This window comes from Buteo buteo, chromosome 7 (genome assembly GCF_964188355.1).
Source record: "Buteo buteo chromosome 7, bButBut1.hap1.1, whole genome shotgun sequence".
NCBI lineage: Eukaryota > Metazoa > Chordata > Aves > Accipitriformes > Accipitridae > Buteo > Buteo buteo.
Genome location: NC_134177.1, coordinates 11,320,925 through 11,347,952, shown reverse-complemented (window position 1 = coordinate 11,347,952; position 27,028 = coordinate 11,320,925). Strand labels below are relative to the sequence as shown.

The following is a 27,028-nucleotide window of genomic DNA, read 5'->3' as shown; positions in this document are numbered from 1 at the left end:
GTCTTAACTGGTATGAAGTCGCTGGGCATTGCAAGGGAGGCCATTGCTTTTCTAGCCAGCCTAGAAAGGGGTGAGCGACTTCTGTGGAGAGTTACAAGGAGTTCCCTGTGGGGCCCAGACACCTCATCCATAAGCTTCTTGGCAAGGTGGTGTTGCGCCCTTTGTGTTCTGCTACCAGCAGTAGCTGGGTAAACCCCTTTTCCACCTCTCTGCGCAGTCCCTTTCTCTCTGTTGGTGGGAGCTGCTGTGTGGCAGCTCTGCGTTGTGGGCTTTTCCTGCTGTCTGTGTCCAGATGGAGCTAAGTGTCACAGCAGACCAAGCCTCCTCTGGTTTGCTTGCCATCTCTCAACATTAATATGAACCATAGCACCTGCATCAGGATTTCACCCTGTCTCATACATACGTCTCTGTTCGGCTGGGCCTCTTTGGACCTGTTTCCTATCCCACCTTGAATACAAGCCCAGCTTTTGGTCACTGTTATATCTGTGGATTTGTCTCAGTTCCCTGAAGGTCATTTCTGCAGATGTTTAACCTCACATCTTTTTCTTACAATGAGTCCTTGCACTTGTCTTGCATCCTTGTGTTAGGCTGTGCAAGCTCTTGGAGTTGTTGAGGAGCTGAAATTGAGCTACCAGGGTGAAGAGCCTGGCTGGGCTTCTGCTAGGAGTTCCCATTTGTCCTGATTTCCAATTCAAAGAGACTGAAAGTGTTACTGAACTTTTGAGGGCCTGGAGAACACTTCCTTTGATGATGTCTCTAAATGTCCTTCTGGGAGTTGGAAGCATGGCTTGGGCAGGGCTGGATTAATTAGTGTGGAGGTGCCTCCTGCAGTCGGAGGACAGGCCTGTTGGGCTTGTTTGCAGAGCAGTGCTGCAGCCAGATGGTCACTCCGGAGATCAAGGCGGGAGGGGCTGCTGGGGCTCTTGGCTCACTTCTAAATCAAAGTCTGCAGCTCTGCTTTGATAAGTGCTGCTCCTGGGCAGGCCTGTGAGGCCGGGTGGGTCATTCCTAAATGCCATTCCTTTTCCAGTCTCCAGACTAGTTGAACAGGAGGTGTGTCCTCTGTCATCTCCCACCCAGCAATGCCTGTAGGACTGAACACAGGTCCAGCTGGAGCCAAGCATCTCCTGGACAGGGGTGCTGTGGTTTTCCTGGTGTATGTCCAGTAGAGTGATTGCAAATGTGTTGATGAGGCGTTCTTGGGGAAAACAGCTGCCATCTTAGATGTCTGTTCAGCCCGTGCCTGAGTGACCACGGGGGCAAAGCACAGCAGGCTGTGGGGCAGCAGTGGTGAGTGCAGTTGAGGGAGGCTGTAGAGATTACAGCCTGAAAACGAAAGAGGCTGTTCCTGTGCTTTTGCTCATGGGCACGATGTCCCTGCTCCTGAGGAGAGCAGGTAGTAGCTTGAAATGGGGTGAGCTGCTCCCCGAGGAATCCTTGTGAAGTTCCCTTGATTTGTTAGGAAAGCAGAGGTGGCCTTTCCTGCTAGCATGCGGAGATGGGTTATTGTTGTGTTAGCAGGACAGCTGGTTTGTGCTTCTTGATTCTTAAAAAAAGACACAAGGTAAAGATAGTGCTCCAACGGAGCTCACGTTCACACAGGGTGCAGGGACAGATGGGAGGACAGCAGCTCCTCTGGGGAGGAGGGTCTGACAGAGCTAAACCAACTGCAAATCTGTTTCCCTTTTTACCCTGTGCTACAACATAGAGGAGCAGTGGGGAATACCCTGTCTGGGGGCTTGGGAGGGAAATTAAATGGGAGAGCCAAGGTCTCTGTTTATACTTGGAGAGCCCTTCTCACCCCAGTGCACTGTGCAATTTGTACACTATGTACTCCTCTTTCTTGCACGGGAGATAAAAATACAGTGAGGAAGACCCGAAGAATGCCCTGGCTTACGGAGACAGACAACTCAAATCCTCTAATCCTGTTTGATGCATGCTGTTTGCCTGCAAAGCCCAAGGTCTCACCGATACACGTGTGATCGCTGGCGTGTGTATTCTTTCGTTGGGCCTGTAGCCCTTGGGGGGATTGCATCCCCACGGGAAGCACACGTGTCATGTCTGGGCTTAGTCTAACAGGCGACTATTTCTCACTTGAAATCCCAACTCTGTTGGAGAATTGCCCTGTCCAATTTTCTCTTCTGGTGAAACGGATGCAGAGCTCATCGCTGTGGCCCCAGCATTTGATTTTGCAGAAGAGAGGAGGATTTTACTCTAGAGCTAGGAGATACTCACATTTGGATAGTAACACATGAAAGCGCTTCCTTTTGCTATGCAGCACTATTAATCTATACAATCATTTGGAGACAAGACATCCCTGCCCTAAGGGGTGTGTACTACAGGTCTTGAAAATGAGATCACATTTCTGGTGTGTAAATCCCTGAAGCTTGTGCTATTGGGTAGAAATGTCTCCTGATGTTTTTTGTTTGTTTTTTTTATTATTTTTTTTCTTCTTTTGCGGGCTGTAGGAGATGGGAGCTGTTAAGGTTAGAGGAGTGACCCACCTAATCTGTGCACTTTTGGGAGGTTGTAATAGAAGATTAAGTTTAACATTGAATTTCTGGGCTTTGCAACATTGGAAAAAATGTTGCTGTTCTGTAAAAGGTCTTTCCTCTTAATAATTGAAGTAAATGAAGGAAAAGATCTTTCTTTTTTTTCATCTGCTCTACTAGCTTTACATCTTTTTAGTGTGAAATTGTCACTGCTCAGTTGCCTTCTCAATCTTTGCACCTCCCCTAGTAACAGACTCCTTTTCATCCTGGCCATCGAGCTAACATGCTTGAGGGGTCCCCTCACGTCCTTTCTTGCTACTGACTTCCCCAATGCCAAATTCAGCTTTTCTGATCACTGCCACGTCCCGTGATTGCTTCTCTCTGAGTATCCTCCCCGTTGCGACCCCTTAGATAGACAAGGTGGGGAACGGGACCGCCAGAGACGAGCAGCGATCGCTGCTGCGCTCCAGCCTGCATCTGAGGTTCAAGTCCTCCTGCCAGAGCCTTTGTCCGTGCCTCTTGGATTTCTGCTCTCTCTGGGCTTGCGTTACTCCTTCCGAGTTCTTCGCTGGGACTTTGCTGGGGCTAGCGGTTCCCGCTCAGGAGAGACCAGAGCTGGCTGAAGCTAGAAACTCCCTTGTATCCGCAGCCTCGCCCGGGCTGGAGGCCACCAAGGGGAAACGGGGAGGCTGGGAGCACAGCAGCTGCGCTGGTAACGTCTGCGCAGCCCGGGGTCTCTGACACGGCGCAGCCGCCTCTGAGGCTTGGGTTTTATGGCCTCCTTTCTCTCCTGTGCGCGCTCTCTTGTTCCCCACCTTCCCTTCATTCCTAGGATGTGACTCTGTGATATAAAATACCCTCCAATTTCCTGAGCCGGGCTGGGACTCCCTGGAGAAGGCAGCGTCTGCCCGCCTGTCCCTCACCCGCCTCTGCGTCCCTGTTCCAGGCTGCCAGCTGCTCCTGCCGGTGGGGAGCAGGAGGGAAGCTGGGAGCGTGGCATCTTCCCAGGCCGTGGGGAGAGGGTCTGCCGGCTCTTCCGGAGAAGCCGGCGGGAGGGTAGGGATGGAGCCAGGGTTGGAGATGGATTTCCTCCGCTTCCCTCCCTGCTGCTGGGGCTGCCCCTTCCCCTCCCCCAGCTGCATGGGAGCAGATGTGCTGCTTGTGTCAGCCCTGGCAGCCCCCTTTGCACACCCCAGCCGGGCTCCTGCGGCAGCCAGAGCCTTGTCCCTCCTCCTCCTCCCCCCGGCTTGGCCCCGTGTCGCTGGGGATGGCGGTTGAATCATCCGCCCACTCGGCCTGCCTCCCCTGTAACCCTCCCTCCCTCCTTCCTCCCTCCCGCAGGTCTCTTTGTTGGAAAATTCAAGGCAGATGAGTGCCGGGGAGCGCTGGGCCTGCGGGCCAGGCGCCGAGCCTGCAAGCTTGGCCGTAGCGTGTCTGCTGGCCCCGGGGACTGGACGGGGGCCGGCGAGCGCCCGGTCTGCGGGGCGATTCTCCGTGCAGAGCAGCAGCGCCGAGGGGGATGGACCCACGCTCGCCTGGGCCTGGGCATGGCTCGGGCTGCCTCTCCGTAGAAGGGGGTTTTCCTGGCCACCGTGCCCAGCCCCTGGCAAGGGCTTTAAACATGGGAAAATCTGAAACTGGGCAGCCCTGGTGGACGGTAAACTAAAAGCTAGTCCTCTGAAATCAGCCTTGGGCAGATGTTTTCCCTGGGCTGTGGTGGCTCCTGCCAAAAGGAGGGGCTTTTAGAGAACCAAGAGAGCCTGAGCTCCTTCTGGGTCTGCTCTTTTGGGATTCCCGGGTTCAGACCCCATCAGCTGGGGGCTCTTCCCAGCACATTCACAGGATGGTTTTCCCTCCCAGCACATCCACAGGACAGTTTCATCTCATGGCTGCCTCCCCGTGCAACTGTGGAGGAGAAACGTGGCATGGCTCACAGCTCCCCCAGAGGCTGCTTGGTTGGTGGCTTCTGACGCGAACCTGCGGTCTTGTTCGAGTGAGAAGTGTGACTTGAAGAGAGTGGTGAGAGGTGGGGGGAGGAAGGCTACAGCTTGGGGCTGAGGCTGGAGAGGAATGCAGGGCACAAATAGCTGCGACGGTGCAAGGGGTGACAGATGTGAGCAGGACTGCAGAGATATTCCTGCTCGGCATGTACCCGACTCCAGCACTATCAGTTTTTGCTCTGTAGAGTCTAAATATATAAACCATTGTGCTCTGGCATCTGGGTGATAAATAGTGATAAATAATGTAGTGGCTGGGGAAGGAGAAAACTGCTCCAGGGTGGAGCTGACCCCTGGGATGTCTGGGGCAGCAGCAGGGTAATAGGAGCGATGAGGGACCAGCTCTCAGGACAGAGAGAGCTTGTTCTCCATCGGGTATGGCAGTTGAGGTGGGCGGGGGGTCTTGGGTGTTGGTTTCCTCTGTCCCCACTGAAAGTGGAATAGTTCATTTGTGCTTATCGGTTGGTCACCTTGACCCTGCAAATATATCACCCTGTCCCTTCACCCACAGGAAGGGCTCTGTGTCCCTGAGCAGGCAGCATGCAGCACTGAAAATTGGCTCTGCCTGAAGTTCTCTCTAGGAATTGGATGAAGTCCAGGCTGCTGGCGACAGTATAAATGGATGCTAGTGCAGCCAGGCCAGGGTGCATGCGTGTATATGTGTGTGCACTTGGAAGTGAGGTGATGACAACTTGCCTGCATTGGAAAGAGTTGGCGTGGGCACCAAAGGGGATGGGTCCTGGGAAAGACTGCCTGTTTGACACTCATCCTGGGCTGCAGGGACTTTGGGCAGAGGCTGGCACAGGGCATTCTGAAGAAGTATTAAGCCAGCAGGGTTTTAATCCATCCTCACTGCTCCTTTCCTGCTTTTTCCTGCTTCTCCATCTGTGCAAGAGGAATTAACGCACATCCTGGGAGTGGATTAGACTGCTCAAACCGTGACCTCTTCATCTGTGCCTTCTGGGGATGGGTAGCAGTTGTCCAGTCCCTTTGCTGGCTCTCCAGTTTGGGCAAGGATCATGAGTGCCAGCTGCCAGCAAAAATGTGGCAATATGCTGCCTTTCACCCCGTGGGACAGCCCTTTGCTGAGCGTGCGTGACACTGGAGCAACCAGCACGGCTGGCAGGGTGGAGCGAGCCTGCTCCCCAGGTTTTGGTCTTCCAGCACTGTTCATTTGCCTTCTGCTGATGCCTTGCGATGTTGGCGAGCCTTGCCGTCCTATTTTCAGTGACGGCTTGGGCAGCTGTTGGCGCACCAGCAAGCACAGCCGTGAGCCCAGAGTACCTGTTTCTCTGAGCCCCAACGTGCTGCGACTCGATGGCAGTGCCTGGGCTGCATGGCAGTCTGGGGCAATGGGTCACAGCTCTGCGTCCCATTCTTGCATCCTCTTCGATTCTCCGTGAGTTGGGGACTGGCTCGGGGACCCTTCAGAGCTGTTGATGGGATCCCACCTCTGTGTACTTTGTTACTTATAAGCTACTTCTTTTTAATTCATAATTTCCCTTGGTTTCACATTTGTTCTTTTGTTCTTTTTCTGTTGCATCCTTCTCCCTCCTCAACAATTTATTCACACTTTTTAGTTACTACGTTATTTTTTTAAGCACAATATGTGTCAAGCTACCTTAGATATAGCTTGGAAAGGGAAATTAATATCACAGACTACTTGTAAGATGTCTTTGTATTAAATTAGAGTGCTTAAAATGTTGTTATTGAGTAGAAAAGACAATGAGCTTGTTAAAGCCTATTTTGCCATTAAATTTGATTTATCAAAGATGATATTAATTTAATCTGGTGAATTTAGAAGTTGTTTTGATTACTTTTTCTACAGTGACTCTGCATTTAAGTGCCCAGTGATATTTAAAATAGAAAGAATAAATTTTCTCTCCAAAGAAAACTCATGGTTTTACTGTTGGGGGAAAAAAAATTATCAGTGCTCCCTCCACTATGAAGACTGATAATAACGTAGCTGTTTGTGTAATGTGGGAACATGACATTGTGGCAAACTATAAAGCTTGAAGTGATGTTGAAATATTATGTACATAATTAAAAAGCAACAGTAACATTTGGGAGGCAGCTTGTTTAATGTATTTCACTTTCATCTATTAGAAATCTCTGGCATAGGTTGTGATTCTTTCAGATCATTATAAAGATGTTTAAATTATGTATTTCTTTAGAAATAAGCGAACTGGTGGAAATATGCATCTGAATTTTTTTTTCTTCCACTGATTAAAATGTGAATTGGGGGATAAAACAGCGGGATGCACATGGGAGAGCGTGTTCTGCCCTTGTCTTCTTCCCTCCAGCCTGCCAGTCATGGCTGTGGGCATAGGAAGCTGTAGCCTGGCAGCAGGAGGGAGCTGCTGGTGCTTTCCCTGCCCCATTCCCAAGCCTGGGCTGCCTGTTGTTGGGTGCAAACTCCTGCCTGGGAAAGCCTCCTTTTCCTCTGAAGTCCTGGACCCAGCTCTGACTGCCTCCTCTCCCCTCTGCAGGGTGGTGAAAGAAGAGATCTCAGATGACAATGCCAAGCTTCCCTGCTTCAACGGCCGGGTGGTGTCGTGGGTAAGCAAGCGCCTTGCTTCGGTATCTTGCTGCCTGTTTCTGCCCTCTCTGAAAACCACCATTTGGTTGCATAGTGCCAACTAAGGCACAGGGACCGCTCTGTACTATCGGCGTGCTGACTGCTAACGAAGCTGATGAGCTGGATTACCATGCTCCGGTCCCTCAGCTGGAGAGGGGGCTGTGTGGTGCTGGGTCCCCCATGCTGGGGAAGATGCGGGATGCCTCTGTGGAGAGCTCGCGGTAACTGACGCCTGGCAGAGGTGGTGGTCCTGGCCTGTCCGCAGTGTAACCCATGTGCCCCTATGGCAGGGTCAGCTTTCCAAGGGAAGTCCCGCTCCGGTGACTGGCGCAAAGGGCTTAAGTGACTTTAGTGCTGGTGAAGTGGACTGGATTTGACTGCCCTGAAGACTAAAGGTACTGCCTGGGCAGCTGCAGGACAAGCTTCTCCCGCCATGCCGTGCCATGCACATGCTCTGTCCCCTGCCCGCATGCCTGCATCTGCCCCCAAGGGGACCCTCTGTTTGTGGGGGGAGAGGGTATTTAGTCTCCATAGCCCGTCATCCCTGTTTCCCCTCTGCTGAGCTGCAGTGTGTGCTGATGGGGGTGCGTGGATCTACATCAGGAGCAGAACCAAGACCCAAGCGCCTTTTTCCAGAGGCCACCAAATAGCACCTGAACAGTGAAAATCCTCAGCAAATCAGGCTAGGTGGGACCTAATGCTTCTTCTATCCCTGCACCAAACAGCTAGGCCTCAGCTGAGGGGCCATGAAGCGACTGTGTTTTCGGAGGGAGGGTGGGGGTGACAGGACCGGTCGGGTGCCCTGCTGCCAGACTGGCTCCCGCTGGGATGCTGGCCAGGGGAGCAGCGCGCAGGCTGGGGTCCTGCCTGCGCCCCACACTGCACCGGGAGGAGAGGGGGCACTGGGTTCCCACACAAAGAGCGGGCGGCCGGACGCCTGCCGTCCTCCCTCTAGCGGTTAGCTGGGCCCTTTGGAAAACAGCCTGTCCGGCTCTTGGCCACCATCCCTGCTGCTGCTGCATCTGCCCTGAGACATCTCCCCACCACTCCCTTTCCAGCTGCCTTTTGTTTTCACCTGCTCTATGGGGAGTCCCAGAGTCTCTGAACCCTTTCCATTGCTCTTTTTTTTTACCTGGCGTACTTTTCCTTGTGGTCCACGCATCCACGCAGCTGCTGGCTTTCCTTGTAGGGCCTCTCTGGTTGCTCAGTGTGAGTGGCACGGAGCCGGTGCAGCTCCGTCTGGTGTGACCAGGGCATCGTGCTGCTGCTCTGGTGTGCTGGCTCCTTGTGGAGAATTTGTGCCTGGAGTTAGCGCTACAACCAGCCCTTGTGCACAAAGGGTGACAGCAATCTCGGAGACCTTTATGCACAGCTGATGATCCCTTTTTCTATCTCTGCTGAGAGTCTTCTTGTCCATGGGTGGTTTGGGGGCTTGTGGGGGGAGCACTTGCTTTGCTGCTTCTGCCAGGCAGGCTGGGATGAGGCTATTTTAGGAACTTGGTACTAATTTTAGCTAGAGGGAAAGACGGGGGCTTGGATCCAAGTGAATATTTCCTGAGAGTGCAAGAGGCAGGAAAAGTGCAGGGTGGTTATCAAAACCTTCCCTGGAGGAAATCCCAGCCCTGGGAGTGATAAAGGAAGGCAGCATCAGTCCCCCTGCTCTGGAACACCCCCTCTCCTTTCCTTCTCACTCCTGTTTGACAGCTGCCTGTAGCTAGTTCCCTCTGTCCAGCTATATTTGCCTGGTTTTGCCTCAAGATCTTCAGGCATAGAGCATTATAAGACTTTTCCCTAGGCAATGCTGGCCACTTCCAGCATCTCTTCTCCCCTGTGCTCCCGGGCAGTGGCTGCCAGAGCAGGGATGTGGCCCTCAGGGAGTGGGATGTGTCCTGGGAAGACAAGTCACCAGGAAGGTGCCTGGAGCAGAGCCCAACATGTGCCTGGGGCTTATTGGAGGGAGGGAAGCTGAGCTGAGTGTGAGACCAGAGCTGGTTAGGCAGTTGTGAGAGCAGGAGCCATTGGGCTTGTCCTGGGGCTTGTGGGACAGGCTCTGCAGCTTTTGACGCCCCAGGGTGTTCTCTGCCCTGTCTGCTGCCTTGGCTGTGGCTTTTTCAGGGCTGCTCTGTCTTCCTTGCCCTGGCTGCATCCCTGTCTCTGTTCCCAGTGCTTCCCTGGCAGCAGACCTCTGTCCCCCTGCCCTAATAATGATCTGTGGGGCCCATCGCCCCTTCATCATGGTTTCCCCAGTTCTTGAAGGTGGGCAGGGCACAGCTCTGTGTTTCATCAGTGATGCTGGGAAGTGCTCAAGACCTGTGTAAACAGGCTGTGCCTCCAGCACCTGAGTTGGCATCTGCTCCTGCCTCCATGCAGATGTGGTCCCTTCACCAGTAAGGAGCAGAGCTGCCGCTGCATTTACATTAGTCATTATGGTTTAGGCAGCAGCTATCAGCTCCTTTCCAGCCCATGTTTCATGATCCTTCTGTCCTGACCCACAGTGGGGCATCCCTCACCTCTGTTAGGTCAGACCTCTCCTGTGACGGCTGATGGCTTGGCAGTTGGTTCAAGTACACAAGCTGAGGCTTGACCCATCCTGGTCTCCTCACCTCCCTGGACTGGCTCCAGGGTGACCCACAGCCTGTTTTGTCTGGGGCAGATCAAGGCACTGGGCCCTGCGGTTGCTCCCTGACACTGGGAGAGCTCCAACCCCCCTGCTTGCCCATGCCATGTAGGGGACAGGGACGGGGCAGACGTGAAAAGCACGGAAGGTCCTTAAGAAGGAAATTGATCTTCCCTTGCTTGTGAGCTGTAGCCTGTCCCTGGGAACTCACTCCCTGGCCAAGGCGGAGGCTCCTTTCTGGGCCCTGTCACCTCAGCTCTGGGGGTCCCTGAATGTCTCTTGCAAGGAAAAGGGTTTTTATTGCTTTCCTGCTCGGCCCTATTGGGATTAGCCCTGCTCAGTGAAGCTTGAAAGCGGGGAGAGCGCAAATCTGCATAGGGAGCAATGTTGGGGAAATGACTTTCCATTGAGTTCATTTGGGCTATCCTGTTTCATCCCACTGGCAAGCCTGTTCCTTCCAGGAGAGGCTCCACCTCATTCCCTGAGCCCTAAAATTGGTGGTTTATCTTGGAGCCAGAGACACAGATGTAGGTGTGCCTGGGCTGCCCCAAAGCATGGATGGTATAAAGAGTTCCCGGGGTTTGACCCTTTCTTGAATTTCTGTGCTGGGGAAACTGTTGAGCCTCCCAGAGGTTGGGTGGAGGTTATGCCCAAGCCAATTAGCTGGGCCCAACCTGAAAGTTTGCAAAGTATATGTGGAAGCCAGAAAAAGAGCATGTTGGAGTCTATTTCAAAGCCAGCCTCAGCTGTGAGCTCTGTTACCCTCAGCTCCCATGGGCTGGGAAGGTGAAAGTCCTGCTGGGTCCCACAGCTTGAAGGCAAAGGTGTAGGGACTGGTAAAATTGAGAAAAGGAATGACTGGTAGCTGCCTTTTCTGATGCAAGAAGAACTAGGGGAATCCACTCCTTGCTACAGGACATGTGCTAAAGGTTACCTGAGTGTAAAAACTGTGCGGCATGGGTGTGCAGATGATGTCAGAGTCTCCAAGCAGGGCTGTCAGCCACCCCGACTTCACCGCTGGGTCAGGAATTCCTGAGCCACAAATAGCCGGCGTCTGGGAAGGCGTTGAGGGGGAATGTTGCTACATGCTTGGCCTGTTCCATACCCGCTCCTGGGCATCTGCTGTTGTCCACCGTCAGAGATGAAATCCTGGGCCAGGCAGGCTTTTGGCCAGCTCGTTTGGCCACTCTTCTAAACGTTTTCCTAGTATCTCAGCAATTTCGTTCTGTCTCTTTTCCCTCCAGCTGGTGTCTGCAGAGGGTTCCCATTCAGATGCTGGCTCAGTCTGTGCCGATAACCAAACAGAGCTGCCGCCCTCCATGGAGCGCACGGGAGGAATTGGAGACTCCAGGCCCCCCTCTTTCCAGTAAGTTACCTGGAAACCTATCCTGTTTTCCAAGGGACCCACAGTGATTTTGTTGTAAATCCAGACCAGGGGCTGGGACACTCCCATCCAAATTGGCAGGGATCACAGCCAGCCAGAGGGGAGGAGGATGGGGCTGGGAGCAGATTCTAAGTGGAGCTGCATTATTCAGCAAGCAAGGGCATGCTGAAAATAGTGCAGGGAAGTTGGCAAAGAGCTGGCGCAGCTTCCCCCAGTTCTTTGCCTCGCTCTCATAGATGTGCTATGGTTGTTCCCCACCATCTCTGCTCCTTTCCCTCAAGAAGGAGGCAGCTAATGGCAGGAGGCTTGTGCTGGCTAGTGCAGAGGTAGAGAACATGCTTAAGTCATTCCCTGTTGGACATATTTGTTCCTTTTGTCTCATTACAGCCCTAACACCGGGGGTAGTCGGGAAAACTTGGACAATGAGACAGAGACAGACTCGGTGGTGTCGTCGCAAAGGGAACGACCTCGTCGGAAAGATGGGCCTGAGCATGGTGAGCATTGGTAACATGGCAAGAGCTCTGCAAAGCATGGCTGGGGCACAGTGGGGGCACCAGCTGTAGACGTGGGGCAGCTCTGTCTGCTCTGCAGAACCTTCCCAGCTCAGAAGGGCTGTTCAGTGGTCTGAGGCCATAGCCTCACATTGGAGGCAGGAGCTAACCCGTGTTGCATCACAGCTTGCTGATGAAATCTTTGGGGGCAAAGGAGATGTCTACTGTACAAGCCTCAAGAGTGGAAAAGAGAGGCAGCAGTGCCTCAGTCCTTCTTAGTTGAAAAGCAGAGTGTGCTATAGCCTTAGCACTCTGTGCTGCTCCTTGGTCTGCCAAGAAACCAGCTGTAACAGTCTTCTGTGGCTTTAGCAGCGTTGTTCCTAGTAGCCCATCAGCTTCTTCCCCATCCTCTAGTGGAGCAGAAGATGTATCCCACAGAAGATGGATCTGATCCCAGGGTGGACTCAGAGCCAGCCAGCACTAGATAGGGTTGTCTGATGGCCAGATTCATTCCGAGAAGGTTGTCGTGAGCCCTGCATGGGGAAAGGAGGTGTTTATCTGTAGCCTGTCTGAAGTATACTGAGCCTTGTCTTTCCGTAGCACCCAGGGTGAATGGTACAGTGAAGGGAGAGCGGCGCCGAGACCTGGGTGGGTACGAGAGCTCCTCCACGCTTATGAGCAGTGAGCTGGAGACCACCAGCTTCTTCGATTCAGATGAAGATGACTCCACCAGCAGGTAGGAAAGCTTAGGTCCTGGAGGAACACTGGCTTCCCACTCCCTCTGAGCACAGAGAGATGCCTTTGCAGGGCACAGTAATCCTGGGCTCCAGGGTCCTTGCTCAGACCTGCCTCTGTCTCAAGTCTCGCCCATCAGCACCCTCTGCTATTGTCTTTCCCCCACGTACATGTTCTGCCCCTGCAATCATCTATTCCCTGTGCAATTTCTGTGGCTTGCTTGCTGCCAGAGCCACCACCCTGGAAGCAGAAGAGCTGACTCTCGCTTTTGCCTCTAGGTTTAGCAGTTCAACAGAACAAAGCAGTGCTTCCCGTCTAATGAGGAGGCACAAGCGACGCCGGCGGAAACAGAAGGCTCCACGCATTGAGCGGGTACCCAGGGGTTGGGTGTCCTGGGGAGGGCAGTGCTGGGCAAGGCGGGCTGCCTGGTGGATCTCTCCACTCAGTGCTCCAGGGCTGATCAGGGATTTGGCTGTTTGCTGTGGGCACAGCTGGGGACACGTGGTGTCCGAGTGCTCAGACTTCATAAAGTGCTGTAAACCTTTCTCAAGCCAATGTAGTCTCAAGAGCTGGGACCACAGACCTTGTCCTGGCTGTGGAGAGGTCGCAAGGAGTGTGGCTGATGCCCTCTGGCTTTGCAAAACTCCGGCATAAGGCTGGAGTTGTGGGTGGTGGCTGTGGTCCCACAGGGAGTGGCAGGGAGCACAAGTGGAGGGGGCCTGGGGCTGGGAATGTTACTGCGGCCCAGGAGGACATCTTATGTTTCACTTATGTTGCAGTCATCGTCCTTCAGCAGCATCACAGACTCCACCATGTCCCTGAACATCATCACAGTCACGCTGAACATGGGTGAGTGAGAGATGTGCATGCAGCCTGCAGTCCTTCCAGAGTGAGGTTGAGTGGTGGAGAGGGAACTGGGGAGGGGGCAAAGAGAACATGTAGGGGGGAGTGAGGAGATGGATTCTGTAGGAAAGTGGCTTGTCTTGAAGCCACTCAAGAGTTACTCTGCATCCCAGGACATCTCTCTGGGACAGGGGAGCTAGCACATGGTTTGTCTGAGGTTAGGGCTGCTTGTGCCTGCTGCTTCATGGTGTCTTACTTCTTTCTCTTTCCATCCCTGCAGAGAAATACAACTTCCTGGGTATTTCTATTGTGGGACAGAGCAATGAGCGTGGGGATGGAGGCATTTACATTGGCTCTATCATGAAGGGTGGCGCTGTGGCAGCTGATGGCAGGATTGAGCCAGGAGACATGCTCTTGCAGGTACTTCACGCCCACATACCTCCATCTTTGGGCCTGGGAAAGCAGTAAGAAAAGACCCAGAAGCCTCCCTGCACACTTTGGCAGGCTAAACCCAGGAAGCTGCGCTTGGAAGAGGGAAGCTGAGTCACTGCTGAGCTGAGTGGGGAGCTCAGCCTCTGGTCACATCTCTGGGACTCACCTCCTTGCGTTGTTTGCAGGTAAATGACATCAACTTTGAGAACATGAGCAACGATGATGCTGTGCGGGTGCTGAGGGAGATTGTGCACAAGCCGGGGTAAGTACTCAGGTTGTTCCTTACCTGCATGGGCAGCTGCACAGTGTGTGCTTGGGGGGGTGTGAGTTGTGTCTTCCAGCCACCTCTGCCAGTGGCTCTGCAGAAGCTCAGAACTTATGTTTTTGGTGTTGCTTTGACTCCTGGGTTTTCATGCCCAAAGCAAGAATTGCAGCCAGCAGCATGGTGGTGAATTGGGGTCTGTGCCCTTTTTTTGTGGGGATGCCATGTTGTTAGGGTCATCAGCAACCCTCAGCAGGGTCACATCATTTTGTCCATGCCACTAAGGAAATCCATAGCTGGAGGGGGACAAGGGCACTTCACTGGCAGCTTCTCCCTGTCTCACAGGAGAGAGCCAGCATACAACATCCTCCCATCACACAGGGGTTTGTGCCACTGAGCTCTTGTTCTAACTCTCACCTTTTTGTTGCAGGCCCATCACCCTGACGGTGGCGAAGTGCTGGGACCCCAGCCCCCGGGGCTGCTTCTCGTTACCCAGGAGTAAGTGGATAGCTGACCCACCCTTAACGCTGGTGCCTAGCTCATGTGAGAGCCCTGCCTTAAGCACTTACTTGGTTGTTGTCTTGTTCCTCCCCTGTGTGTGTGACTCCACTTGGCACTGAATTGGGGTTCACTGGGGTTTCAGCTCTCCTGTTAGGAGACTGCTATTTCCTATTCCCAGGCCAAAATGCCCATAAGCCCAGCCCTCCTTCCCACATCACGCTGGGGACGCGTTTCACTGGGGCAGGGGGGTCACTTGCTCGGGGCGCCAGAGGAAAGAGAAACCCCCCCTTGAGCCATAGGGGGATCTCTCCCTCTGCACCTCTCCTGCTGACCCTCCCTCTCTTCTTTCTCTCCCAGTTGCTCCCCAGCGGATCTGGGCTGGGCCAGACTCTCCATGCTCCGATCCGGGTGAGTCCCGGCAGATGCTGGGGATGGAATGGGCTGCGCTGAGTCCCTGTCCCTCCCCAGAGGTTGATTTGATGAGGGGATAATTTCTTATAGCTACTGACTGACTCTTTCTTCAATGCAGGTGAGCCCATTCGGCCCATCGACCCGGCAGCCTGGGTGTCTCACACGGCAGCGATGACTGGCACCTACCCAGCGTACGGTATGAGTCCATCCATGAGCACAATCACTTCCACCAGCTCCTCCATCACCAGCTCCATCCCAGAGACCGAACGTAAGTCCTTGTGCCTCCGTGCTCCACCCGCTGCACGGCTTCCTCACCTTCACTGTGCTGTAATGGGAGCAATACATCTGCTTGGGGACAGCTGGGATGGGCAAGATCTGTCCTGCCAAGGGACTAGGAGGGAGGCAGCTCTCACCAGGCAGGTGCTTGGATCAATGGGAGTTCTGCCTGGGTCAGTTAATACCACATTTTTCAGCCTTCTATATAAGGAGAGTAGAAGAGCCTGGGCGCAATCCAGGAGCTGTGGCAGGTGCAGAGGAAAAGGCTCAGAGCAGTCAGGGATTAGTGGCTAAGAGTGCCGGACCAGAGGGATTCAGCTTGTCCCTGGAGCAATTGCCCTCCCAAACAGCAGATAGGGCAGGATGAAAGCAGCTGGGAGCAAAGAGCCTAGCAGTGGAGCAGGGTCCTGCTGAGCACAGGGCTCTTTTGGTTGCTTTCTGAAGGTTTTGGGTGATTCTAGTATACAGAGCCCTGAAGCAAGGGTCTGGAGAGCTCAGACGGGGCAAAAAGCCAGGAGTTTGTTGTGAGTTTGTGAGGAGCAGAGAATTCTCTTGCTGGGCTGTGTGGGCTCAGTTGGCAGCTTTTGTATCTCAGCTGCTTGGGATTGGCTGGAAAGAAGGAGACTCTGGCTGGAAGGAAGGAGACTCTAGCCTGGGGTTTGCACAAGAGGAAATGGCTGATGTGTTGAAGGATAACATCGGAAGGCTGGAAGGGGGGTTACACAGCATGCGCCCCAAGGCTGGCTGCGATGTATTGTTCCCTGGCCCATTGGTCCTGTGTGTGATGCTTCCATGTAGCCCTGTTGTCTTTTCTGTCCTCTCTCATCTCTGCCTCCCTTCATCCACACCACAGGCCTCGATGACTTTCACCTGTCCATCCACAGCGACATGGCCACCATTGTCAAAGCCATGGCCTCACCAGAGTCAGGCCTGGAGGTGCGTGACCGCATGTGGCTGAAGATCACCATCCCCAATGCCTTCATTGGTAAGAGACTGTGCTGTCTGCAGCAGAGGCAGGGACTGGGGAATGGGTGGCCTGTTTTCCAAGCAGATGCCCAAGGGAGCATCTCTGTCACTGTAAGCTAACTGTTGACCAGGCCAGAGTCACAAATTGAACCTTTGGCTGTGCAGTCCCTTTTCACCTTTTGGCCCATTTCGTCTTGGCTCCAGTGTGGCCCACTGCTTCAAGGGCCGCTGTCTTACTCTCTCTTGCTGTATTTAACTCTGATGTTTGGTGGCAGGTTCGGATGTGGTGGATTGGCTCTATCACCATGTGGAGGGTTTTACAGACCGTCGTGAATCCCGCAAATATGCTAGCAATCTGCTGAAGGCTGGCTACATCCGACATACCGTGAACAAGATTACCTTCTCGGAGCAGTGCTATTACATCTTCGGGGACCTCTGTGGAAGTATGGCACTTGGCATGGGTGGGAGGGTGAGAATGGAGGGGTAGAGGTCCTGCAGAGCGCTGCTGACACCGTGGGGACATAGCTACAGCTATTGCCATCAGGCTGGGCCCCTTGTTCTACAGACCCTTTTAGAGAGTGATGAAGAATATCCCAGCTCCCTTGTCATGCTGCTGGGGTGGTGACATTGGAAGCAGTGTTGACAATGTCACTTACTATAATCTTTTCTCCTAAGCAGCCATAGTGGAGTCTTAGTCTTTACTGACTTTGTCTCCAGGCTCTGAACTTCCAGTGCTCACAAGGGGGTGGTGCTCAGACAACTGGGTTCTGCTCAAATAAGAGGGATGGGATGTAATTGGCAGGGTGAGCTGTAGCTCTGAGGTGGTCCTTTCCCACCAAGCTCGTCTCTGTATTAGAGTGGCAGCTTGGACTTGCACAGCCTGGCTGTTGTCCAGCCAGGAAGCACAAATGGTTGCACTGACTAGCAGGGAGAGCACCAACTTCTTGTGTCTCCTTGTGTACCCCGTCCATCAGCAAAGGTGGACAGGGAGCTGCTTCATCACACGTGGTTGTCTTTCTGCTTGGATTAACCCCTCTTCTCTGCTTTCTTGCAGACATGGCTAATCTTTCTCTTCATGATCACGATGGCTCCAGTGGTGCCTCCGACCAGGACACTTTGGCTCCACTCCCCCACCCAGGAGCTGCACCCTGGCCTATGGCTTTCCCGTATCAGTATCCGCCGCCTCATCCATACAACCCCCACCCCGGCTTCCCTGACCCAGGCTACAGCTATGGAGGGGGCAGTGCAGGCAGCCAGCACAGTGAAGGTGAGTAAAAAGGAATAAAATATGCCTGCAGGTGGGCAATTGCCCTGTTCAGTATGGGGAAGCAGTAGGAAGAGGCTGCTTAGGCAGGGCCCTATGTGTGGGGGGAGCCAGGGCAAAAGCCATCTCAGAAGGGTTGTGGGACTCAGAATTGAAAGGAGACTGAGAGTGGGGACTGCGCTGGTGGAGGGCTGTGCTGCAGCGTGCTGCAGTCCTCTCTTGCCTAGAGGAGCATCCTTTCTTCCTGGCTTGTGTGAGCTGTCACCTAACCTTGCCTCATGCACTTTACAGGGAGCCGGAGCAGTGGTTCCAATCGCAGCGGCAGCGAGAGGAGGAAGGAGAGAGAGAAGACCGGGGAGTCCAAGTCAGGCGGCAGCGGGAGTGAGTCGGATCACACCACAAGGAGCAGCATGCGGCGTGAGCGCGCAGCCAGCGAGCGCTCGGTGCCGGCCAGCCAGCACAGCCAGCGTAGCCAGCACTCTCTGGCTCACAGCATCCGCAGCCACCACAGCCAGCAGTCGTATGGGCCACCCGGCCTCCCCCCTCTCTTCAGCCCCCCCATGTTGCTGATGCCTCCACCGCCTTCAGCCATGGGGCCCCCTGGGGCACCGCCGGGCCGTGACCTGGCCTCTGTGCCCCCCGAACTGACAGCCAGTAGACAGTCCTTCCGAATGGCCATGGGCAACCCCAGTGAGTTCTTTGTGGATGTAATGTGAAGCGCCCGTCCCCTGTCTGTCTGCTGCCCCTCCTTCCCCTCCATCCCCGTCGTTTGTCTCCTAGGACCAGCCCTGGCTTCACCCCTTGTTTTTTGGGTTTTTTTTTTTTGGTGGTTTTTTTTTTTTTTTTTTGGTCTTGATAACGAAAAGAAAAAAGGGAAAAAAAAAATAATAAATGGAACTAAACCTTGATTCTAATCCCTCCTCGAGCGGGGTGGATGGGCCTGGCAGGCCTCCTGGGTGCTGCCAGCCCATCCTGCCACCAGACTTGTGTATTGCCGATGGTAATTCCCTCCTGCCATCCTCTCTAACCCCATTAATCTGCACCCGTCCCAGCGCCCTGTGCTGCTTGCCCGTGTGTCGCTGCTGCCTCGGTCCTTCCACCCTAAACATCTCTTCTTTCTTTTCACCCTTTTGTGTTTCTTCTATCAAGCAGCAAAGAATTACGGGGTGTTTGACTTTCTCTGAGCCTGCCGCCTGTGGGGGGGAGAGCTGGAGCGTGGCGTGGCCCGACAGGAGGACACGGAGCTCCAAGGGCGCTGGGCATGCGTGGCGCTGAAGATGGCTTCTTTCCTCCCCCTTGCGGAAGACACCCTGCCCTTCCCGCAGCCCTGAGAGGGGAGCAGGGACCAGCCTTATATATGCGTTTTAGATCCCGTTGTAGTTGCCTTTTGGCTAATGCATGAATGTTCCAGGGCTTCAGTGCCTCCAGGGAGTGGAGAGATGCTGCCACTTCCCTCTTGCCTCCCTCCTCTTGCCCACACATTGGGCCAGGTCTGAGCCTGGCACTGCCCCATGGCAGGACTCTCCTTCACCTTGCCTGGGCTGCGAGTCTCCGGGCTGGGGCTGTACCTCTCCATTCAGCCTGGAGTGGTGGTGGGTGCCTGTATGCAGCCTTCCACGACTCAGGGCCCTGCACCTGCCCTTGGGTCCTCGGGGGATTTAAGGGCAGAGTTCTGCTCCCTCTGTCCCACACTTTGCCCTCCTACCTCCAACACACTGCTGCCTGTCCCGTTTGTAGGGGCTGTCCCATGCCTGGGGCTGGCGGTGGCAGCTGCAGCCTTCTCGGTCCTGCTGTTGTGCTGCTGCTCAGCAAGGTGACATCTTCAAGGGCCTGGACAGAGTTAGGAGGTGAGGGAGGGGTACAACTGTTTCACTTTCATGCTTTGGGGAAGTATGGCGGTCCCCTGTATTTGCCCTATGAAGGGCCGGAGTCTACCTCCCCCTTGGCCCGGTGCCTCAAGTGCTGCTGCCCTGGCTGTCGGGAGGGATGAAGCTCTGGGATGGAGCTGGGCCAGCCCTGCTCCCTCCGGGCTGTGAACAGCGCCTGGCAGCAACACAAGCTCTCCGGCGAGGGAGGCTGCAGCCTGAACCATGGCCTCTGGGCTCAGTGCCCACAGATGCGTCAGGACAGTTGAGTCCGTTTGCTCCAGCGCTCCCTGCCCTTTTTCCTTCCTCTTCTGGGTACTCAGAGATGTGCCTTGGGCTGAGGGCATCCCCCTTCCCCATGCCCAGGGCCACGCATGGTGCAGTACAGACAGGCTCGACCCTGCTCCCGTTGGTGCTGGCACCCCGGTGCCCTCTCCTGCCGTGCCGTGGCTTTCTCTGCAAGCGTTGCCTCCTTTTGTCTTTCTCGTGTTTGCGGTTTTTATATGCTGGAGATGAAATGTATCTTGTCCTCTGGGGTCTATGTTGCCCCTGCAGCCCCTCTAGTAGCTCTCGTGTGCCATCAGTTCATCTCCCCGTGACTCCCTAAAGCCTCTCCTTCCCCTCTGCCCGCCGGGGTCAGCCTGCCCAGTGCCCGCTCTCTGCCATCCTGTCCCCCAATCTCGGCACCAGCAAGATGCCGCCTGTCCCGTCCCCCCCCCCCCCGATGCCACCCAGCAGCCTCCCCGGCCACTGCTCATGCCCTTGCCCTACTCTGCCCTGCCCGCTGGGTTTTATAAAAACAAAACCAATCTCCTTGTTTTTATTTATAAACATAGTTTTATTGGACTCCTGCCTTGTGTTGTTTTGGTGGTTGTTGGTTTGGGGTTTGGTTCCCCCCCCCCAGCTTCTTCTTTTCTGTCCTCCTGCCTTCCGCTCTTGCAGCGAGATCCCAGCGGGACGAGGGCACCCTGTCCCCGAGCCTGTTTGCCGACGAGGGCACCCTGTCCCCGAGCCTGTTTGTTTGCCGACTGCCTCTCCCCGGGCTGCCGGGAGCTGCTGCGGCCTGAACCCGGGCCGGGCCTCCCGCTGCCGCCGCTCTCCTCTGGGCGGCGGGGCCTGCCCGCCGGCGCTCGGTGCTCCCTGGGTCTCCCGTTTCCAGCGGGTGCGCTGGGAGGGGGGGGAGAATCGGGGGCAGGTCTGACAGCGGGCGCTGGCCCGGCGCTTGCTGCAGCTTGCCGCCCCCGGCAGCGGGGGTGCCTGTGCGTGGGGCCAGCGCCGTGGGCGGTGCTGGGGCCGCGGGAGCCAGCAGCCCCGTGGAGGGGCACGGTGGCTCCGGGCCTCTACCGAGGGGGGGAAAAGCAGCCTCCTTGCCCGGGCGCACCCGTGTGCCCTACAGGCGGTCCCCAGGCGGACCGGGGAGGAGGGGGAGGCCCCACGCCCGGAGCCCCGGCGCTGCCGCTCGCCCCTCGCCGTGGACGCGGCGGCCACGCCGTCTCTCTTCCGCGGACTACAACTCCCAGCGCGCACCGCGCCGCAGGACTACAGCTCCCGGCAGGCTCCGCGCGGGACCGGCCTTCCCGTCCCCGCCCCCTCCGCCGAAGGGTGCCGCCGGCGCCGAGCCCCGCCTCCCCGCGCTGGCGCATGCGCGGCGGCAGCGGGGCGCGGGCGGGGCATGCGCGGCGGCGGCTCTGCAGTGATAGGGGGGGCGCGGAGGGAAGGGGGGGCGGCGGCCGCCATCTTGGGCGCTGGGCAGTGAGCGGCGGCGGGCAGCGGCAGGTGAGGTGCCCCGGGCTGTCCTTCCGCTCCCCGGCAGGGCTTGAGGCCCGTTTCCCTTCTCTGGGTGGCTTCCTGTGGCGGGGCTCGCTCCGTCGACCGCGCCCGGGCGGTGGCCGAGCCGCCGTGGGTGGTGGCTCGCTCGGTGCTCGCCGGGGGTGGGGGTCCGCGGGCCTATCCCGCGGGGTGCAGCGCGGCCCTGACAGGCTCGGGGAAGGGGGGGTGGTTCTCCTGCGGGGCGAGGTCCCCCGCCGGCTGCCTTTGAGGAGGGGCGCGGGAATGCCCTCCGGAGCTGGGCTGCCCCTTGCGGAGCTGTGTGGGAGGGAAGCAGGGCTGCCCCGGGAGGGCTTCTCAGCCCCCTGTGAGGGGGTGCTGGGCGACCCCAGCCCTGCCGAGGCTGGCTTATCCGTTCGCACTTTCCTTGGGGTTGAGGGGGTTTATTAATTGCTTCTGTTAATTAGCTCTCTGTTTGGAATACCTGGGGTGGCATCCTTGCGGTGTTGAACCGGGTGAGGGTGGGGACAGAGTCAAGCTCTGTGTGGCACAGGACGCCTGGGGAAGGCCTGCACAGATGTGCTAGGTCAGCCTGAGCAAAGGTCTTGCAGTCGGATCGGGCAGGAGCTTCCCCTAAAATTATTTGCCTGTACTGCAGATACAAACGTGAATTAGCTAGGTCATGGCTTGCACGCTCTAGCTTCCTCCCTGGAAAACCTGCTGAGGCAGACCGTAGCGCTGCTGATGCTAAACTGTGCTTGTTCTGAGGCTTAAAACAGGCTCTTATCCAACGGCTCTTCTAGATGTGTTTCCACTTCCATGCTTCCCTGGGCTAGGTTTTCGGATTCAGTAAAGCTGCAGGAAATGCAGCCTGTGTTTATCGTTTGGTGCAGTTGACTTCTCTCCCCACTAGGAAATGACTTGCTTTTGATCTAGGCTTCTCCCCATAAGCAGTGTGATTCTATGATCTGTTTTCTGCTTGCCTTAGTATGACAAAGCTGCTATCAAGCTTTAGCCTCAGGCTGCCAAAATCTGAGCCTGGAACTTTCCCAGATACGTGAGTCTGGATGGCTTCTGCAGCTCAGAAGTCTAGGTATTACAGGTTTCTAACTGCATATGGGCTCATGTGGTGTCTTGTTGGGCAACATTTGCTTGAATGCTATCAGAGCTGTAGCTACTGTTTGTTTTTTTCCTGTAGTAGAAGCTGTACTTGTCCCTGTGAATTTTGCTTGCAGGGACAATCTCTGATCTGATGAGATGCTGCCAAACTGCTGGCTTCCATATTTTCCCTGTCAGAAGTGAGGCATCATTTCTTTTCTGTAGAAAGTGCCATATTACTGACATCTAGTGACAAAGATACCTGGCATTCCTTGGGCTGCAAACTGGCCGTGTTTTCTTCCAGGGAGAGCGTTTGAGATATCCTTAGAAGGTATTATGGCTGGCTTCCTCCTCCTGAGAGTGCACAATTCTGGCCTTTGAAGAGTTGAGTCTTGAGGTAGTGAAGGGTTACATACATCTTGAGTTCGTTGAAGCATAGATGACTGGAAATGCACTCCGGTTTGATAGTGTCTCATTTTTTTGGAGGGAATGAGAAAAATTACTGAACAAAATGGGCTTTCTAAAGAAACTTCCTGTGACCCTAGTTAAACTTTTCTTGTCTCATCGCTGCATCAAGAAATAATAAAGCCAAGACTGTCTTTTGCAGCATAACACCTTGCACTGGTTTTCTAAGCTTACACTACTAAAGGCCATTAGAGTATCTAAAGGCTGTTCTTAGGGTTAACTGGAGGATGGACAGAAGTACAGCCTGGGCTGCCAAAATATAATTGGTCTGTATGACAGAGTCAGCTTCTTTCCTTTAGTGAATGACCTAAAGAGTCAAAAGTTACTAGCAAGCCGTATATTATTTTGATCTCGGCAGGAGTTTGGCAGCTTAGCTAAAAGCTTGCAGACTGAGGCACAGAATGTGAAATTCAGTTATCTGCTCCACAGTAATAGCAGAAAGAGAAAAAACGGCAAGTCAGGGCACCTAGGCCATTACTGGTCTGCAGAATATAAGCTTTTGCTCAAACTGCAGTCCGTGTCTCTAACCCCTTCTGTTAGAAGATGAATAGAATGCAAGTCACTGTTCAGGTTTCTAGCTCAAGAGCGAAAGCAAGTAGAAGTTGCTTCAGACTGACTTTAAAAGTGCCTTAGAAGAACTGGTAGAAATGGAAGAAGGCGTTTGGACTGTTCAGGTAAGGTTGGACTCAAAATAAGGTGGAGAGATGTGTTAAATGCTGTTCCTGTGATGTTTTACCAGACTAAGGGAGCTTCTCGTGTTTCCCTGTGTCAGTACGTCTCCTTTTACTCTTTAGACTGGCTGTGTGCATTATGACACGCAGAAGTAGACTGTAGGAGGAGAGCCTGGTAAGAGTTGAATGTGTTCCTCTTCCTGCCCACTGGTTATGGGGATTTATGGGATTGGGTTTAAAATAGGAATGGTTTCTCTGAAACTGATGGGTTTATCTCAGTAGCTCTTTAGCTCACGGTATGCCTCTTAATTAAATTATGCAGCCTGTCTTTCCCAGGATGAAGTGATTGCAGCTACTCTTGTTTAAAACCAAGTGCAGCCCGTGGCCTCCTGGAAAGTGGCTAATGCAGCCCTCTAAGCAAAGCTTAGATGCTCGGATTAGCTGGTGGGGTGATGACATCGTTGTGAGCCTTAAGCCTTTCGGTTTGATAATGGCTAGTGCTAACCTGAAAGGATTGGTTTTCTGAATAACTCTAGTTTGCCAGAGCAGCCTGACTAATCCCCCTCCTGCTTCAACTGTTGTCACTCTTCCAAGATCATACTGATTTCTGGAATGCAGAAACTGTTACAGTTGGTGATTTACCCTCATCCCTCTGGGTGAGAGCTGCAATACCTCTCCTGGTTTCTTCCCGGATGAGAACTCCAGCAGCTAATGTACCTTGAACTGCTTAGTTAGATAAGCTCATTAATGCACAGAAGTCTTACTTACTGTTAAGTCAGAACCCAAACTTTCTTTTAATAGACTACTAAATGGGTTGGTTGCTTTACACCAGCTTATTAACTGACTTGTGATGGCTGTTTCCTAGATGTGCTGTGTAGATTAGAGAAATAAGTGTTCTTGTTTTCCTTCAAACTAAGTGATGTCTGTGCTGTGGGAAACTTCTAGCCCCTTAATGGGATTGACAAAGGCCAGAGCAGCTGGGTCTTGGGCTCACTACTGATCATCTTGTGTTTATTCATACCCTGTACTTGATGGCACAGGAAACTTGATGAAGCTAACAGCTTGTCTCACAGTGGGGCTGGGCCAAAATGCCTTTGCAGATGAGCCGGAGTCCCCTCAACTCTGCTGATGAAGCCTCAGTGGCTTGCTCTGTCTGTGGCTGAGTTGAAGGTAACTGGCAGATCATGTCACGTGCTTATTTTCATTCTTTGTAGTGCTAGACTTTTCAGGAGAGGTATCTGTGAGAATAGTGAGAATAGCACCTGCACAGCTGGCTTAGTGAAATACAGCTGATCCCAAAGGTGTGTTCTAAAATGAATGGACAAATGCACTCAGCGCTATTGGGATGCTACCAGTGCTCGCCAAATCCAGAGGCTGTTGGTGCTTGGGTGGTAATGTGAAACTGTAGTTATATTGTTAGGGGCAGCCTAAGAACTCCTGTCCCTGCTGTCAGGCTGCTTCTGAGCGGTTATTCTTGAGCTGCCATGTTACCACTGCACCTCTGAAGAGAGAACATTGAGGATTTGCTTAGTAGACCTGCCATAATAGCAGCCAGGCCTGGCTCAAGAGTTCAGCAGCTTCTGCCTGCACTGAACTTAGAGAAACTGGTGAGGGAGGATACAGACAACTGCATTTGCGCTCTCCTGAGGCAAAAATACCAATGTACACCCGAAGTTTATGGTGGCTCCAGCACCGTTAGGCTGTAAGCACATTGCTAGTGACATGTTTCTTCCAGACAGTACCTCATTCTTTTAGAGTAAGAACAAGCATCTCTTGCCTGGATGCGAAGCTGCAGTTACTGCAGCCATGTTGCCTCATACCACTGCAGAAAACTGAGTAATAATTTACTGTTTTTCCTAATCAATTAATTTGAGCAGATCAGCTTTTTTGTTTTGTTTTCCTTTGTGCAAATACAGTTACAAAAGGCAAACAACTGTGTTCCAAAGTTTGTGGTATAGGTTGAAGCTAACACTGTTCCTGCTGGCACAGGGAAGGATTAATGGTCTACATGCTGTCCGCTGAAAGACTTCTGGTTATGGGACAAATGTATTGGAGAAAATTACTTGTTTGAATGTCTGTATATCTGTGATTTAAGGTAGAATTCAGCTTTGTCTTTCATACCCTAATGAACAGATGGCTGTGGTACTACAGTGGTGTCTTGTTACTGGTGGGATGCTATGGCTTCTCAAATAGAGAGACCGTGGGAGTCTGATGCACTGAACAAAGGCTGGAGAATTAGTACTGTTCATTTTGATATTTCTCGAAGAGCTGCTGCAGATACAAACAAACTGCTGCAGAGGGAACAAACTACTCTTGTTAGTCCATTCCTTATGTCTGCCTTGCATAGCCCAAGAAAGCTCTGTGCTCTATATTGTTCATTTTTCTGCAGCTATTCTAGGTCAGAATCCACGAAGAGGCAATGGAAGTGGAAGGCAGGGCTCTTACATACTGCAGGAGGGAGCTGCTGAATCTCCACTTGCTAAATGCAGGTTTAATGTTTCATCTCATTAGGTAGCTCCCAGTTCAGCCACTTGTTGCATCCCAGAATATGTGAAGCTACTGACAACCCAGCAACAGGATCCTGCTGCCCAAGCCTGTGCTTCTGACTGCACCCATACGTTCCAAGTGTGTGGCACAATGTAGGCCTAAAAGGGCGAAGTCTGATGGCTTTTGGAGAACCACCTGTCTTTAGGTCAGAGCTAGTAAATAGAGCGTTCTCCCATCTGTGATAGAATCAGTGGACAAAAGCAGGTTTTGAGATACTGTGCTTAATTGCATCTTTATCTTTCTCTGGACTCCCTGCAGCTAACCTGCTGCAGATTGGCTTCTGGGGCTTCACCTAATGCGTTGTGATGGTTTGAGAGAGGGATACTGTCTAATGCACATCCACTGCACAGCATGAGTAGTGACACATTTTGAGATGAGTATGCTTGATTCTTTTTGAGGTGCATGTTACCATGTCAGTCACTGTAGGTCCAGCTAATCCTGCTGCTTTTCAGTTATGTAACTACTGAACTGCATTCAGATTCACATCCCAGTGTTGTGTTTTTATGCGTGTTCTCTTTTGTAGCTGGCTGTCTTAATGTTGTAACTTTGTCACAGTTGTTATGAAGGTGTATCTTAATGCTCTCATTTTCACTCCAGTGAAAAGGTGTTCTGGAAAGGCATTTCCATGTAGCCTTAACTCCTAGTGGTTTTATAAGTATGTATAAATATGTGGTCTGTCTATGATGCTCTTCATGATCCTTTTCCTTTCTATTTATGGGTTGAAATAGAAGTCTATGGGAATGTGAGGACTTGGCAACAGAGTAGGAAGCATACTGGCCTTAGGTATTTGTAGGAGCAGTATTCAGGTGTTAGATCTCATTCCTACCCCAGTAGCTAGCTGCTTGAAGAATGCAGTGTATTGGGAGAGGACTGTTGTTCCTAAATTAAAGTGATTAGTCATCAACTGGTGTGAATTCAATATACATGTGGATCTTCTCTGTACCTTAACTAGAATAAATCCATCCATACTATAACTGGAAAACAGGGCTGTAGCTAGCAGTGTGGAGTGGGTCGCCATATGTTCAAGCTAGTGAAACGGAGCAGAACTGCAAAGCTCTGAAAATGCAGTTGATGGACCATTAACCCGAAGGCTTCAGCTAGAGTCATGTTGGTTTTCAGGCACTTAGAGATAAACAGTTGAAGAAGCTATGGGCTTTGCTTTGTGTCTTGCAATGAGCTATTAGCCTGAGGAAACTCAAAAACAGTGTAGGGCAAGTTCCCTAGAAAAGGCTGACTGTGGAGAGGAGCAGAATGAGTCATTGAAAGCTGATTGAGCAATGCTGGGAAACTTTGAGTCATGTCGCTTATGCACAGCGAGCAGATGAACCCATCTCCTGTGGTGGATTTCTTACTCTGGGGCCTTCCG

At 53.3% G+C, this 27,028-nt stretch overlaps 2 protein-coding genes across 6 annotated transcripts in view; both read left to right on the top strand.

The window, feature by feature from the left end:
* DVL3 (dishevelled segment polarity protein 3) overlaps window positions 1-19,965 on the top strand; it is a 33,559-nt gene extending 13,594 nt beyond the window's left edge. The window contains exons 2-17 of one of the 5 annotated variants that reach the window (XM_075031524.1): window positions 6,979-7,048; window positions 10,929-11,050; window positions 11,456-11,562; window positions 12,160-12,295; window positions 12,573-12,666; window positions 13,074-13,143; window positions 13,418-13,557; window positions 13,755-13,831; window positions 14,262-14,329; window positions 14,690-14,740; window positions 14,862-15,011; window positions 15,873-16,004; window positions 16,261-16,428; window positions 17,040-17,252; window positions 17,541-17,939; window positions 18,402-19,965. In XM_075031524.1, coding sequence (XP_074887625.1) covers window positions 6,979-7,048; window positions 10,929-11,050; window positions 11,456-11,562; window positions 12,160-12,295; window positions 12,573-12,666; window positions 13,074-13,143; window positions 13,418-13,557; window positions 13,755-13,831; window positions 14,262-14,329; window positions 14,690-14,740; window positions 14,862-15,011; window positions 15,873-16,004; window positions 16,261-16,428; window positions 17,040-17,252; window positions 17,541-17,939; window positions 18,402-18,433 — 2,029 coding nt within the window. In that variant the 3' untranslated portion in view covers window positions 18,434-19,965. Of the gene's footprint in view, window positions 1-6,978; window positions 7,049-7,371; window positions 7,463-10,928; window positions 11,051-11,455; window positions 11,563-12,159; window positions 12,296-12,572; window positions 12,667-13,073; window positions 13,144-13,417; window positions 13,558-13,754; window positions 13,832-14,261; window positions 14,375-14,689; window positions 14,741-14,861; window positions 15,012-15,872; window positions 16,005-16,260; window positions 16,429-17,039; window positions 17,253-17,540; window positions 18,158-18,401 lie in introns of those variants that run through there. The other 4 variants (XM_075031523.1, XM_075031519.1, XM_075031520.1 and 1 more) reach the window with 4 other exon arrangements.
* Window positions 19,966-20,779: 814 nt separating this feature from the next.
* Window positions 20,780-27,028, top strand: part of AP2M1 (adaptor related protein complex 2 subunit mu 1) — a 31,077-nt gene continuing 24,828 nt past the window's right edge. The window contains exon 1 of the mRNA XM_075031518.1: window positions 20,780-20,890. The gene's annotated coding sequence lies outside the window, so the exon portion shown is untranslated. The remainder of the gene's footprint in view (window positions 20,891-27,028) is intronic.